At 49.5% G+C, this 14217-nt stretch overlaps 2 protein-coding genes across 7 annotated transcripts in view; one reads left to right on the top strand and one right to left on the bottom strand.

The window, feature by feature from the left end:
- Positions 1–326: 326 nt before the first annotated feature.
- Positions 327–14217, bottom strand: part of LOC118508911 (chaoptin) — a 49932-nt gene continuing 36041 nt past the window's right edge. For all 5 annotated transcript variants that reach the window (XM_036048775.1, XM_036048781.1, XM_036048790.1 and 2 more), the window contains 9 exons: positions 5436–5669; positions 4453–5357; positions 3575–4376; positions 3418–3492; positions 2680–3348; positions 2250–2608; positions 2043–2157; positions 1404–1969; positions 327–1338 (listed from right to left, as the gene is read on the bottom strand). In XM_036048775.1, coding sequence (XP_035904668.1) covers positions 1041–1338; positions 1404–1969; positions 2043–2157; positions 2250–2608; positions 2680–3348; positions 3418–3492; positions 3575–4376; positions 4453–5357; positions 5436–5669 — 4023 coding nt within the window. In that variant the 3' untranslated portion in view covers positions 327–1040. The remainder of the gene's footprint in view (positions 1339–1403; positions 1970–2042; positions 2158–2249; positions 2609–2679; positions 3349–3417; positions 3493–3574; positions 4377–4452; positions 5358–5435; positions 5670–14217) is intronic.
- Positions 5573–13867, top strand: LOC118508941. Of its 2 annotated transcripts, XR_004905829.1 has the most exons (6): positions 5573–5707; positions 8098–8245; positions 8320–8382; positions 10640–12149; positions 12214–12581; positions 12644–13867. XR_004905829.1 is itself a non-coding variant. In XM_036048857.1 (5 exons), exons 3-5 carry the CDS (start codon positions 8369–8371, stop codon positions 12502–12504), a joined length of 1815 nt encoding a protein of 604 aa, XP_035904750.1. In that variant the 5' UTR covers positions 5573–5707; positions 8098–8245; positions 8320–8368; the 3' UTR covers positions 12505–13867. The 2 variants fall into 2 exon arrangements, 1 of the variants encoding a protein (XP_035904750.1); XM_036048857.1 differs by having other exon boundaries at positions 12214–13867.

Raw genomic sequence — 14217 nt, 5'->3', positions numbered from 1 at the left:
CAGCAGCTGTCAAAACGCGGCACGGATAAAGCGTACGTGTAGCGAAAAGCACGGTTTAAACGAAGGCCGTTTGTGACCGTTATTGCAGCATGAAATTAAACGATCAGTTAGTATCGAATTAATACTGCATAATGTTTATAAATGATACTACGATTAGCACACATAATTATGAATTTTTTTACCATCCAAAGAATGTTAACTTTGTTGCAAATTCAGCGGAAGCGGAAGGTACGTTGTGAGTGTTTGTTCTCCATTTCACAGTACACACAGTTAGCGTTGTGTTGGTGGCCTTCCATCGAAGCCGGAAAAATAAACAAAACCTTCTGGAACCATTTCAAACATTAGCAACTTGTTTGGCAAAGCTTTATTAAAGGTTTCGCAACAACATTTGGGCCTTACAAGCTATGCACGTTTACGATTAAACAACCCAGCAACGCATGGAATGAACGAGAAACGACCCAAAACCACTACAGCGACATGGTTCACAAGTAAATAAGTATGAAACAACGGTGATGATACTACAAGGGGTTCTCGTCAAGAAACGGTGACGATCAAGTGCTTCCTTTTACGGCTTAAAGTTTAACGGCAGTCAGTTGTTGTTGTTTTGCGAAAGAATACCTGAGTAACGGACAAAACGGCATGAAGCTGCTTTACCATTTATCCTCGTTGGAAAATCAAACCTAAAATCCATCTTTTTGTAGCTGCATACAAAGGCACGGACACGGGGCGCGCGCGTGTGAACATGTAAACATTTCTTTCGCTTGTATGTATTTCTTAACGTAACAACGAAAAATGGGTTAAAATGCAAGCTGATCGGATGGTCGGATGATTGGGGGATAATGGGGGGGGATTGGAAGCCCCTCCCCCCCTTCTATTCACAGCTCCTCGAGCTCTATGTCCAGCTCACTGCTGTAATCGCACCCGTCGTCCAGGTAGCTGCCGACAACGGCGGAACCATTGCCACCGATCGACTGTTCACTGTAGAGCTGCTCGAGGTAGTCGTAGAATTCGCTGTACATACGGAACAGGTAGCGCATGAGTCAGATGAGCAGTACGATAAACACGAGCACGAACGCAATCGCCGGCACTATGCCCAACCGGTTGCCCGAGCTGCCCCAGCCACACTCCAGATCCTTCTTGAGCACCTCCAGCAGCAGTTCGTTGTTTTTGTTGCTGCACCGTGCCTGGCGCAGCTCGTTGGCCGAATCGCCACAGTCGGAACCCTTCGCGTACGCCAACGGCGTCGTGTGCTTGAAGTAGTTGGTCAGGCTCGTCTCGGTCCACGGATTGGCTGGGCAGAGGTACTGGCGCCGCTTCCGCTGCCAGAACTCGATCCATCTGCAAGTGTTTCGGTATCGGTGAGTCGCTGTTGAGCTTGTGGCAAACACTAACGCTACGCTTACCCTATCTCACAGTCACAGTTCAACACGCTACCACCGATCTCGAGCTCGGTCAGGAAGACATGCTCCGGCAGTGCTAGGTAGTGGGCCGTGTTCGGGTTCGGTACGGTTTGCAGCAGATCGTTGTCATCGTCGATCGTGACCGTGATGTTGCGCACCGGTTTGCCCATATGCCGGAACAGATTGCCGGGCAGTGCGACCAGCGAGGTGTTGTGCAGGCGGAAGTGCAGCGTAGCCGACCGGACACCTTTGAGCACGGTATCGGAAAGCCGGCTGAAACCGGTACCACCGAACGTAATGCTCTGCAGCTTCCCGGGCAGCAGACCATCCATCTCGCGGCGCAAATCCGTCGCCTGCACAGCGATCGGCTTCGAAGCCTTCGACATGGTGCCGGTTGATCCCGCCGGTCCAGTCGCGAAGGAGCTGGAAGGTGGTTTCGGCGCTTCGATCCACAGCTCACGCAGATTGTTCGCATTTTCCAGTATGCGCGGGATGTTAAAGTTGGGCAGTGCCGGGAAGGTCGATACGCGCAGCGACCGCAGGAAGTGGAGTTTGTTCAGCACCCCTGTCTGTGGGGCAGTGAAAAAAGAGCGGGTGAGATAAGTCGAGTCACCCGTACCCCGGCAGCGCAATGAATCATACCTCGATTGAGTGCAGGTTGAGATTGGCTATGTCCAAATGTTCCAGCGTGTCCGCAGCACCAAGCAAACTCGTGTTGGACAGTGTTGTGATGGGATTGCCTGAGAGTGAAAGATGTCTACGAACGGAAGATAGGGAACGGACAAGGATTAATAGCAGACTGCATACACCTCCACAAGAGGAGGGTTGATGGTTGACGGCCCAACGTACTTCAGATTCGGCAGCGAGTGCGTTATTAGCGGCACGCTCGTCAGATCATTTTCCGAAAGGTCCAACACCCTCAGCGACGTCATGTTGGCCGCTAGCTCCGGTGGAATCGAGGGCAAATCGTTGTGAGAAATCTTGAGCACACGCAGCGAAGGATTCGACAGCTCCGGCACCGAGCTGAGCGACACGTTGGCCAGCTCCAGCTCGATCAAACTGTTTTCCAGCCCCACAAACGCTTTGCCCATTACCTCCAGCTCGTCGTTGTGGGAAAGATTGAGCACGGACAGTCGCGGCAGGGTTGCGAAGGCAGCATCCTCTAACCGTACGAGCCGGTTGTGCGATAGATCCAACCAGGACAGTGACTGCAATACGAAAGACAGCGGTGTGAGTGATCGCACACTGGCAGCAGGTGTACCGATGCTGCACTACTCACGCGAAATTTGTTGCTCAGATCGATACTGTGGATGGCACCGATATGGTTGTGGCTAAGGTCCAGCTCGCACAACGACAGCGCGGCCATGTTGGACAGTGCGGTGACCGGTATCTTCGTAAACTGGTTGTGGGATACGTCCAGCCGTTCCAGTCCTTCGCTCAGCAGCAGATTGTCCGGCAGATACTTGAGGTTGTTGTGCGCTAGCTCTAGCACACGCAAACTGTTTACATTGCGGAACAGGTCGGCCGGCACCTCGGTCAGCAGATTGTGGGACAGCTTTAACACCTGCAGCTTGCGCGTACTGCGCAGCGTGTCGTACTCCAGGTCGGTTATCTCGTTGTCGGTCAAATCGAGCCAATGCAGATGGGGCATGGTGCCGAACAGCTCGCGCGTAATCGCAGACAGCTTATTGTTGCGCAGTACTAGCTTCATCAGTGATAGCTCCGCTGGGCGGAAGTAGCCAGGAACGATGCGGGAGATGTTGTTGTGGGAAAAGTCGAGCGACCGGATGTTGGAGTGTATGGTGGGTTGATGCTGCTGCTGGGGCTGCTGCTGTTGCTGTTCCCGATTACCATGGCCACCGGACGATTCGGTCACGTTTACCGCCATGCCGAGCGTTTGTATCTTGTTATGGCTTACATCCACCTCCAGCGACGTCAGTGAGCCAACCTGCGAGAAAGACACACAATAGAGGTCCAATCGTTGTACGGGGAGTAGTGTTCGGTATCCGGGATTTACCTGATCCAGATACATGAAATCGAACGCAGCAAGCGAATTGTACGCTAGGTCCAGTTTCTCCAGCTCCGGTAGGTTCTGTGACAACGAGCAAAACATACAAAGCATCAGCATACCTGATGGAGGAGGGTTACCGATTCCCCCGGCCCCGCTATAGTACCTGGAATGCTTCGTCCGCAATCTTGCTTAGACGATTGCCGCGAAGGTTAATAAGCTTCAAGTTGCTCAGGTTCATAAAGGTACGCTTCTCGATCGTTTCGATACGATTGTCCTCGAGCAGCAGTGCCTCCAGCTCCTCCAGATCGACGAACGTGTGTGTTAGCAGCTGTTTGATGTTGTTGTAGCTGAGCGAAATCATCATCAGCTTCGTGTGGATGTCCGCCTGGAACGTGCCCTTGGCAAGCGCGTCGATCTGATTGTCGTGCAGCTCGAGACTAACCAGATTGCGGAGCAGATGGAAGGCCGTGTCACCGACTGCCTTCAACCGATTGTTGCTCAAATCGAGTGCCTCCAGGGCGGTAAGCTTTCGGAACGCTTCGATCGGAAACACGACCAGCTGCGAACCGAGTCCGTGTGACGCACGGAGCGACACGAGCGCATGTCCCACGTCGGTGAATGCGTCCGGCTCGATGGAATCAATACGGTTTTCGCTCAGATCGAGCCGCTTGAGCCCACGGACGTGTGTGAACGCGTGCGCCTTGATCACCTTCAGCGAAGCCCTGTTCAGACGAAGCTCCTCCAGCTCTGGGCTAAAGTTGACGAAATCGTCCGGACCGAGGCTGGTCGAGGGTAGGTTGGAAATGGTAAGCGAGCGCAAGTTACGCATGCTGCCCAGGTCGGCTAACGCAACTGGTTGGTTGCGCTGGCCCACTGCCTCTAGCCGGTGCAGATTCAACCGAGCAAAAGGAGATGCATTCCGCTGGTCCGGATGGCGTAACAGGTTGTCTTTGACGTTAAGGTATCTGCAGAAAAGAAAAAAAAAATACAAGGGAAGCATACTCGCACACTAACCATCGTACTGACAGAGCGAAGCCTTACCTCAGATTATCGAACCCACGGAACAGATTGTCCGCCACGTCCGTCAGATTGTTGCCGGACAAATCGAGCACCTGCAGATAGTTTTCCAGCCCCGAGAATGCTTCCGGCTGCACATGGTCCAGATCACAGTGCCGGACGTACAGTTCGCGTATCTTTGCCGATCGAAACGCGTTATCCTCAACCACGCTGAGCGGATTACCATCCAGCAGCGTAATGTTCGCTGTGTCGAACTGCGTAAAGGAGGCGGCCGGCAATGTTTCCATTTCGTTGTAGCTTAGGTTGAGCGAGTCCAGCGTCAGGCGGAAGTTAGCACCGCCCATACCAGGGCCCTGCTGCTCATCGTCATCCAGCGACAGGTCCTGTAACCGATTGCGGGAAAGATCCAGCGTGCGGAGCCGACTCAACACGCTCACCGCCTCGTACGGGACGTGTTGCAGCAGGTTGTCGGCTAGCAGCAGCTTCGCCAGCTTCCCCAGCCCATCACGAAACACGGCCGCATCCAGCTGTATTAACCCGTTCCCGGACAGGTCGAGCGTTTCTAGGTTCGGCAACCCGGCCAATGTGTTCGCCGCCAGCTGTGTGATGGAGTTGTCGGCTAGCACCAGGGTTTGCAGCGTGCTCTCTACCCCACGGAAGGCGTCCGGTGCGACGGTGGTAATATCGTTGTCCCGCAAGCTCAGCAAGCGCAACTTGCGCAAATCGCGGATCGTGCGTGACGGTATGTCCACCAGCTGGTTATGCTCCAGCACCAGTTCCCACAAGGTACGCTCCAACCCGTACAACGCTTCGTCCGGCAGCTCGGTGAGTGGATTGTTCGTGATCTCGAGCCGATACAGACCGGTTGACTGCAGGAAGTATGGTTCCAGCTCGCGTAATCCCGTCCGGTCCATCGTGAGCATGAACAGCTGAAACGGCGGAACGGATGTGTTGGTAAGTAGGATATGGTTGAGGGTATTGATGGATTGTGTTCTGCAGCGATATACCTTGGAACTGTTGATGATTTTAGGTACGGCCGGAAACAGCACATCACGGCAATTGACGACGCCCAGATCCGGTGCACTCTTGGAGCAGGAGCACAGTGGATTAAATGCACACGGTGGATGGTTTTGCGTGTCGATTTCACGGGCACGTGCCAGCGACGCCCAAATCATAATGGCGACCGTGACAAGCACGATCGTATAACCGAACTTGAACATGTACTCGAGCCCTGCGTCACCCTGTAAAGAGCATGAAAACGTTCGACATTAGCCGCCATGTAAGTGTCCCGTAGGCTTCCGGGTTAGCAGGACTATGAACTGTATTGGATAGAAACTCATCCAGTAGCTTATAAACCATCCTTAATCGCAATCGCCATTGAAGGTCCTTACCGTAGGACATTTCCCCCGATTAGTGTTTCGTTTTTTTGCAACATAATGTAATTAATCGAAAAAATACACTTCCACGAACACGACATGGCATTTGTTTCTCGCGAACAAAAACCGATGCTTTGCGGCATGCCAGCGTGTACCACCAGCGAAATCGAGTGGAGTGGAATGGTTCCACTCCTTCGTTGTGCTTTGTCCAGCCTTTTTTCCCTCCTTGGCACGTCCAAAAACAATCACTTTACCGGAGCCGGACCAAGCCCCCGAGCTTATCAAATAACGCGTGATAGTGATGATACCGTCGAAAAAAGAAAATCACCCGGTCTACCACCCATAGACATTGGGGGGTGGGGGGGGGGGGGACATGGTCGTAAATTTTCACCCCCCCCCTCCCTTTCCTTGGACCGTTTGTACCTTGCGCCTCCCAGAGCTAGAACTAGCCTAACTGACTGTTTAAAAATTGTCCAAAAACAAAACCCAAGTCCAGTAGCAACCACTCAACCTTCACGAACCGTTTGTATCTTTGTAATAGTTAGCTGTTGCATTTGTGGCAGAGCTGTTTTGTTGTTGTAGCAGTTTCGCGCTTTATATATTCACGGTTAGAATGGTTAGGTGTGGCCCGCGAGTGAAACTGCAGACGGTGTTGTTTATCGGTGCGCTTAAGGGGTTCGCTGATGGTAAGCTCGCTCCGGGCCCAGGACGATGGTATCGGTGAAGGGAGCACACTTAGAAACCCATTCATTATCGCTTGGCTTCCGTCCCACGTTATGGACGGGCCAGCACATTTCATCTAGGTGTGGTCGGTCGTATCGGTACAGGGATGGGTCTTTTATTAGCCTTTTTTTTTAGTTACATCGCTCCCGAGCTTATAGCTCAAGGTGAAACGGTTTCCATGAGTCAAGCGGATGGTCCTAATGGTAGAGGATGGCTGGAATTTGGTCGGATTGCGCTCTGGTCCTAGAGCAATGCAATGTACCAAACATTCCTTTTTCAAGGCGTTCTTCTGTCATCTTGGAATTGTTTGATTGATAGCGTCGTATATTATAAAATATATCTGATCTGGTAATCTGGTTAAATATATCTGATCTGGTAAAGCCACGTAAGGATATGCTGAAAGCAGATCCCTGGCATTGGTAGCTGATTGACCGAAACAGGCCACATTACGGGTTTACTCTGGAATGACCTACGTCAGACAGTACTCACTTCGGGGGAACGGTTCCGGATGCGTTTTCATCCCTGGAACTGCCGTCTAAAGGGCAGCACCACAATAAAAGGTTCCGCTAATTGAAAAATGTTTGATAATCCAGGGTATATATTAGCTGTAAATATTGTCCTATCGATTCGATGGGCATCTAGCAATGATTTGCATCTCACCTACACCTTGTCCATATCAAGTCGGACAGAAATTCAGAAATGGCAGCCCAACAGCAGCTTGTCGAGAAACAGGCTTTAGCGGAAAGGCAAGAAAATAGAGACCATTCTTAGCACAGAAACCGTAGAAGAGAATCAGAAACAGAACGAGGATCCTTAATACAGAAAGGTTTTAATAACCTTCGGAAAAGGGCAAGCTTGAAATACCTTGAACATTTGCGAATCGGATACTTCACCTCAGTAACTCGCAGTAGTTTCCATGGTAACGTAACCGACATGTATTCACACCACTACACGCACAGTGGCGAAAGATTTTGCACGTGTACTCTGTGATGGTGTGCGTGTGCGCTGAAGATTTTACACGTGCACAGTGCGGTAACACTGCGCGCGTTTGTGTGTGTGCGTGTGTTCGATGCCTGATCCCATGCATTGACGGGGTGGCAGCGATCAGTACAGACTCCTTGTGCCGGTGTATCACCACGCGCGTGCTCTCCTCAGTCATAGTGCCAGCCATTGAGGAAATTGTTCATCATTTTCGCTGCGCATCTTTGGAGTGCTAGTTTTACTTTGTTCATCCATACACGAAGAAGATTTTGGTACGTAAGAACCCGCGTTAGTTACCAAACAGGTAAGGTTTTTGGCCAAGCGGCAAGGAAAAGATCGAAAATTGCTACCCCGCAAGATGGTGGCCGATTCAGAAAACCGCCCAGCTAGGACAAAAAGCGCAACTTTTCGCATCGCTGCGTGAGTGTGTTGAGCAGTTTGCGTGGGCAATTTTTCGCAGGCAAGTTGCGCATGGTAGGGATTGATTTGGCATCGCGGCTTGACCAGGGAGTTGTTTGAAGAGATTCGGTGGAAACAGTTTAAAGAGCATTTAAGGTGAAAAAATATGTAACACTATTTTTTTTTTCAGCTATTGGTGTGGTCACTGATGTGACGCTTCTTACTGCAAATTTCTTGTGACTGGATGCGTGTGCGTGTGTGCGTGGTAGAGAGAGAAAGAAAGAGAGCGCGCAGAAACATCAACCATTTTACATCAGTAACGGGCGCATTACGTCCGGGTAAGGATTTATCTATTTCCATGTAATGTTACGATCGCTCGCATAAATGTTAATACTTGTTTCATGTTTTACAGATAACTTGCACAGCCGTAGTGGCGCAGGACCGAACGACACCTATCGACAATGTCATCGACAAGGTAAGGCATTAGCTACACAAGCCTTTCGTTCTCGTTGCCCATCCATCCTGGCAAGTGTTTGTTCAGAAGAGATATTTGATGGCCACTGGCGAGTAGAGTTTAATGTAGAGGTGGGCAAATGGATTCGGAGTGAATGACTTCATTCAATTCGAAAGATGGCTTACAGTTCCTATCCCCATTCATTCAGTGCAATAATCAGTTTTGATCAGTCCTTTTCCGTTCATTTGTGAACACATCTACATAGCAGCACACGACAAAGCGCGCTCTATTCATCTCCCTCACTCAACAGCAGTAGTAGTCTCTTTTTGGTGGCAAAGAGCTCGACCGAGAGTGAATTTTGAGCGCAATTCATCGCTTCGTAACGAGCGTCACAAGAGATTCGCAGCAGCAGCAGATCTTGTGAAGCAGTTTTTGAGAGTGTGTGCGTGTGGTTCGTTTGTGCTTGCGTGCATACAGGTAACAATTCTCTCCCATGTTACGTAGCACAGTGAACACTTTGTGGCTATTCGATTGAATGTTTCTTTTTGTTCACTTCTTACGCACATATTCCAATTCACACGACAAACAAAATCCGATGCAGGATGCTTCTTCCTTGCCTAAAAGCCAGGCTACATTTCGCCTCCTCGAAAAAGATTTCGCCTCCTCGAGCTGAAATCTCGGAAAGATTTCGCTTCTCTCTAGCCCTCTAGCCAGGTAGTTTTAGGTTGAAGAGAGAGAGATAGTGCTCTAAACAACTCGGGTAGATGAACCGAGATGATTTTGACGGAAAAATTTCGCAAATCCCCCCCCCCCCTTTTTAGCGAAATCTTTTTGGCATCTCGCATCTCTGTAGCCTGGCTTTAAAACACCAGATGGCTTCTGAGATGGCAAGTTTGAGGAGTATTCAGCGTATGAAAAATTGTTTCGCTCATCTGCTGGCGACAGTTTTTCCAGAACGGATTGGCGTTACATTTGACCGAACTACACGTTTATTTCGGTGAATATAATATTCATGATATAGGGATATTTTCATGAATCCCGGTTGATAAGAGACTGATCAGTAAAGAATAAGACGGTTGGCATTAAGGGCTGTGACATTAATACCGGGACCAGTATTAATACAACGACAGGTTCAACTGCCATCGGTACCGCGTCCTCCCACAGTGTGAAGGATCGTGCCTTTCCAATTACAGGGAATCGAGTAGTCTAATTAGCCAGAAATGGCAGGCATAACCGAATATGTCCTTAAGCCAGAAGGAAGAAGAATGTAATTATGAGATTGGTCATTATGAACCGTTTAGTTCATTTGTTTCATTCACGAGTTCATTTTCACTCACGCTGATGAACCGAGTTGGGTGAGTAGGTTCTCGTTCATTTTGCCCACTTCTAGTTTCGATGGTACCCTTGGCCACAACTTTGTCACTTTTGCCCGTATTCTCTTTAGCTTTTGATTTACTGAGCTCACCCATTCTTTTATTAAATTGGATGCAAATTGCTGAGCAAACTCTGTAGCCATCTGAATTGAGCGTTCGAGCGGCAAACGGACGCTCTGGAGCTCTGGTCAGCCAGTCTCAGTTAATCTTTTTGCGACGCATCTCACTCAATATTGAGCTGCGGGAATCACCGGCATCGAATCTATCGCTTTCCCCGTACCGAGTTTGCCAACCGACAAATAGGCAATGGAAAATCAAAGCTCAGCGATCTGGAAGCTTCGCTATACCGCACAACTGCACAGCTGCTGCTTGATGATTTTTCAACAAATAGCCAAACGAAGCAAAATATTTTAAAAGATCATTTTTATGCATTCTCATTTGCGTCGATTGTGTCCATTAACGCCGGAAATGGCCGCGAGAAAACGTTATGCCTAGCTGATGCGATTTGCAGACTGTACACTTATTGCGCAACCACTAGTGGTGGATCATACGTCACTTTTTACGGATCGACCCGTGGGTGCAACGAGTCCGGATCGATTCGTAGCGATTACGGGACCCGAACTCATTGCACCCATGGGTCGACCCGAACTCGTAGAAACTAGGCATACGACCCCAACGTATTTCGGGTCGCTTACGGATGGCTTCGACTCGGTAGGTTCGGGTTGACCTGCCCATCATTAGTAACCGATAGGCACACCTTCCGGGTGTTAAGGATAAGGACCTTCCGGGTGTTAAGAACTCGATATTTCATCACACTGATGCATTGTAAACTGGCCACCATTCACTTTCCCTCTCCCCCTCATCTCTCTCTCTCTCTCTCTCTCTCTCTCTTTTATACATTTCAGCGCACCAGAAGAATCGACCGGAATTCTCGACCTTCCAGAGGAGATTTTGCGGAAGATAGGTGGCTATCTGCCACTTAAGGATCGCAAATCGCTAAGCACGGTGTGCCGGCAGTTGAAGGATACGGTCATGATGGAGAAAGGGATACTTTGGTTAAATAGCATACGCAATGCTATAACACGGTTTGGCGAACGCTGCACCGTGGAAGAGATGATAGAGCTGAATGTCCTGCAGCAGTCTAACCGGGTTTACCGAGCTATTGGAATCGTTGCTGGGCCCAATATGGAGCCCAGTGTGGTTAAAGAGCTGAAGAAACGCGTGACGGCGATCATGGCAAAAACGCCCAGCATAAAGGAGCTGCATGTGCATGACACGCATGAGCTGCAAATATTCCAGCTAGCGCTGCGTATGCCATTACTGTTTGCCCAACTCGAGCGGCTTGTAGTGCTGGTGCAAGGCGAGGTGTTTGCAGAAACCCAAACGAAAACCGGGGTGATGCAAATGCCGAATTTGAAATACCTGGAGTGGCATGAGCAAATTGGCAATAGGTACATCCCACAGGCCGCATTGAAACTGTACGCCCCAAAGCTGCAGCACGTATGGTTGGGAAAGCCGCGTAACTTATGGCTGCAGTCCCCGTTCTATCGGTGCCTGGCACAGATAGAAACGGTCGACACATTGCGGTACTTGCACACGAAGGCTAGTGATCAAATTTTCGATCTGCTGTCCGGTAATCCGTTGCCAAACTTGGCATACCTGTGCCTGCACATTGACGATCGTACGGTGTACATCAGTAACCCGGATTGGGACCGTATCGCTCGCAATCTGAGTGGATTGAGGCAGCTAAAGCTGTTCCAATATCCTGGCAATGGGCCGGAGCCGGAGCTACTCCGCGCTTTCCTGCAGCGCTGCTCCACGCTGAACGCGTTGTGGCTCGAACGGGTCGACATCACGGCCGTGATGGTGCGCGCTTCCCTGTGGCAGCGGATCGAGGATCTGCATATACATCAATGCCGCGCGATGGTTGCAGTCGACCAGCGGGTAGAGGTTAAGCTGGGCAACGTGCGCAAACTTTGCCTATCCCTGAACGAGGTGATAGGCACGCTGGTGCTGGCGATACCGAACGTGCGTGAGCTATCCTTCTCCAACTGCAACGGGCGGCTGGAGTTTGGGGACGTGCCCGAGCTGGAAACGCTCTTCCTGCGTGTACCGCAGCCCGTGCCGTTGCGCTTTCTGCAGCAACCGCTGCCCAAGCTGCGCACCTTGATCATCGACACGCCGCAGCTGCTGTCCGAGCAGGTGGTGAACATTTACCAGGACGCGATCGATGCGGCTTCAGCGGTTCAGAATCTGGTGCTGATTTGCCGCAACATGGACGTGGCAAGATATTTGTTTTGGGATGTTGAAGGAACGCTAGCAGCGGTCAAAAGCCTCAAGATCATCGGTTACGACAACTTGTCGAAGATCCCGGCGAAAACGCTGCGCAAGCTGTTTAAGTTGCCGCAGCTTCAGGTAAGAAGGTGGCGTCCTGCCTTGTGTGCTGACCGAATTCTATTCACGCCCTCCTTTTTTCTAGTCCATGCTGCTGGTCAACCTGCAGGTTGTTGGCGAAATGCGATTAGGCATATCAGTGCCGCCGAACCTGGTGCAGTTGAACACACGATCGCTCGGTATGGCATGGAATTCGAAATTTCTGGCCACCAGCCGAAACGCCAGCTACGAAAGACTGGGGATCCCCGACGAGCAGCGATTGCTGCATAAGAAATGCATTAACATGAATGCGCACAAGATTCCATCGTTTGACGAGCTGTTGAAGCGGAACTGTATATGCTTCGAGGAAATTGCTGCAGTGCTGCACATGGCTTAAGCAGCGTTGCCCAACACCAGCACAAAAGCCAAGACCAATCCATCGCGTCTCGCGGAAGGTGCTGGTGAGCGATGCTGGTGAGTAGCTGTAACTGACCATTTTTTTCTTCTTGGCGCTTACTATTCGTTTTGCTTTATAGCGCCACGATGTAGTGAGTGCCATTCGCAAAGGATCCAAATTAAATTTGTTCGCTCGATTGCTTCATGTCCGCAACGAGCACCCATGGTACGTCCGCCATTACCATCTAGAGACTGACCAAATGCCATATACATTCTACCGTAAAGGGTTTTGGGGCTGTAAAAATGCAACGTCCGTGATATATCCCTGGCCCGGCTGTGACGAAGAGCGGCAAACGATTTAAGTTGATAGGCTAATAGGCAACCCCCATCCCTGCCCTTGATATCGTACGGCGGATGTCACAGTGGACGCGCACCACCAGGTACCAGGTACTCTGTTTGTGTTTGTGTTCATTAAATTCTGCCTCAGGATTGCTCTAGCCACCACCTTCATCATCATCATAACGACATCCCTGGTGCGATCGTTAGTTGCTAGTAGTTTTACGACTACGACGACGTTCTAGCGGGTTACGGGGAAGATGATGAGCCGCCATTACGCTTTTACCATCATAGCACCAGGGCCACTGGGATAATAGGATCATTGACAACACTATTAAATTTGCAGCTTTGTTCTTTCGCTTTCATAAACAATTTCTCTTAGTTCCTAGTGCAAATATTTATAACATTAAAGCTTTAAGGTATGGGTGGATTGTAGAGAGAGAGAGGGAGTTAGAGCGGGCAAGAGAGGGAGAACGGGAGGGAGAGAGAGAGAGGGAAAGAGAGAGAGAGGGAGAGAGAGTGTGATAGAAAGAGAGCGAACACTAATCAGCAATGCTTGTAAGGTTTAGGAGCCGCAGAAGAAAGCAGTTGATTTTACTGTAATCCTGTTACGAATATTCACATACACACACACACACACGTTCCTGAAAGGTCGTGATATAGATCCACATTGTCAAACCTTTGCTCAAATTGTATGTGGCTTACCATTTCAAAAAAGAAAACTATGTAATTGAATGATATTAAATATTGACACTTAAAATTTGAAGTTTGAAATTTGCTAGGAAGGCTGCCGGAGGAAGGATAGAATAATGTAATTAACTGTTGCAGTCTTTGCAATCATAATTCAAGAAGAGTTGGCTGTGAAGATAACAACTGCCAAAGCAAGCTGAACAGACTTCAACTGATTGACTGATTGACAATAAGTTTTCTACATAGAAGTAACACAAAAAAAAAAACACTGCCAAACCATGTGCTGTGCCAAAGACGTGTAAAACGCGACGGAAAAAAAACTTCATCATTATTTTTAAGATCAGTTTGCAATGGATAACACACACGTGAACCATTGCAGGAAAACAGTCAAAACTGTTAAGAATTGCTTGAAGTTAAAATTTAAAAAAATACGCTATTGAGTGATATTAAACATTAAGCCTAGTCAACCTAGGAGGCAATAACGGTGCCGGTCTTCATACGGCCGTTCCAGACCAGCCAGACCGTTCCCCCGTACCCGTACGATTAAGTCTAGTGAGTCAGAAATGACAAGCGCGGCCTTAAGAGGTCGCGAAAGCTATTCAATTTAATTTAAATTTTCTAGCTTCGCTAGGAATGATTGAGGAACATAATTCATGTTTCCAGTTTTTGGCTATTACTAATTTATTGC

This window comes from Anopheles stephensi, chromosome X (assembly GCF_013141755.1).
Source record: "Anopheles stephensi strain Indian chromosome X, UCI_ANSTEP_V1.0, whole genome shotgun sequence".
Lineage (NCBI taxonomy): Eukaryota > Metazoa > Arthropoda > Insecta > Diptera > Culicidae > Anopheles > Anopheles stephensi.
This window is presented reverse-complemented; position numbering and strand designations above follow the sequence as displayed.

Bases quoted from the DNA above. Each gene is read 5' to 3' on its own strand.
- LOC118508941 (XM_036048857.1), top strand. The intron at 12,150-12,213 runs GTAAGAAGGTGG...CCTTTTTTCTAG, and splicing joins TTAAGTTGCCGCAGCTTCAG to TCCATGCTGCTGGTCAACCT.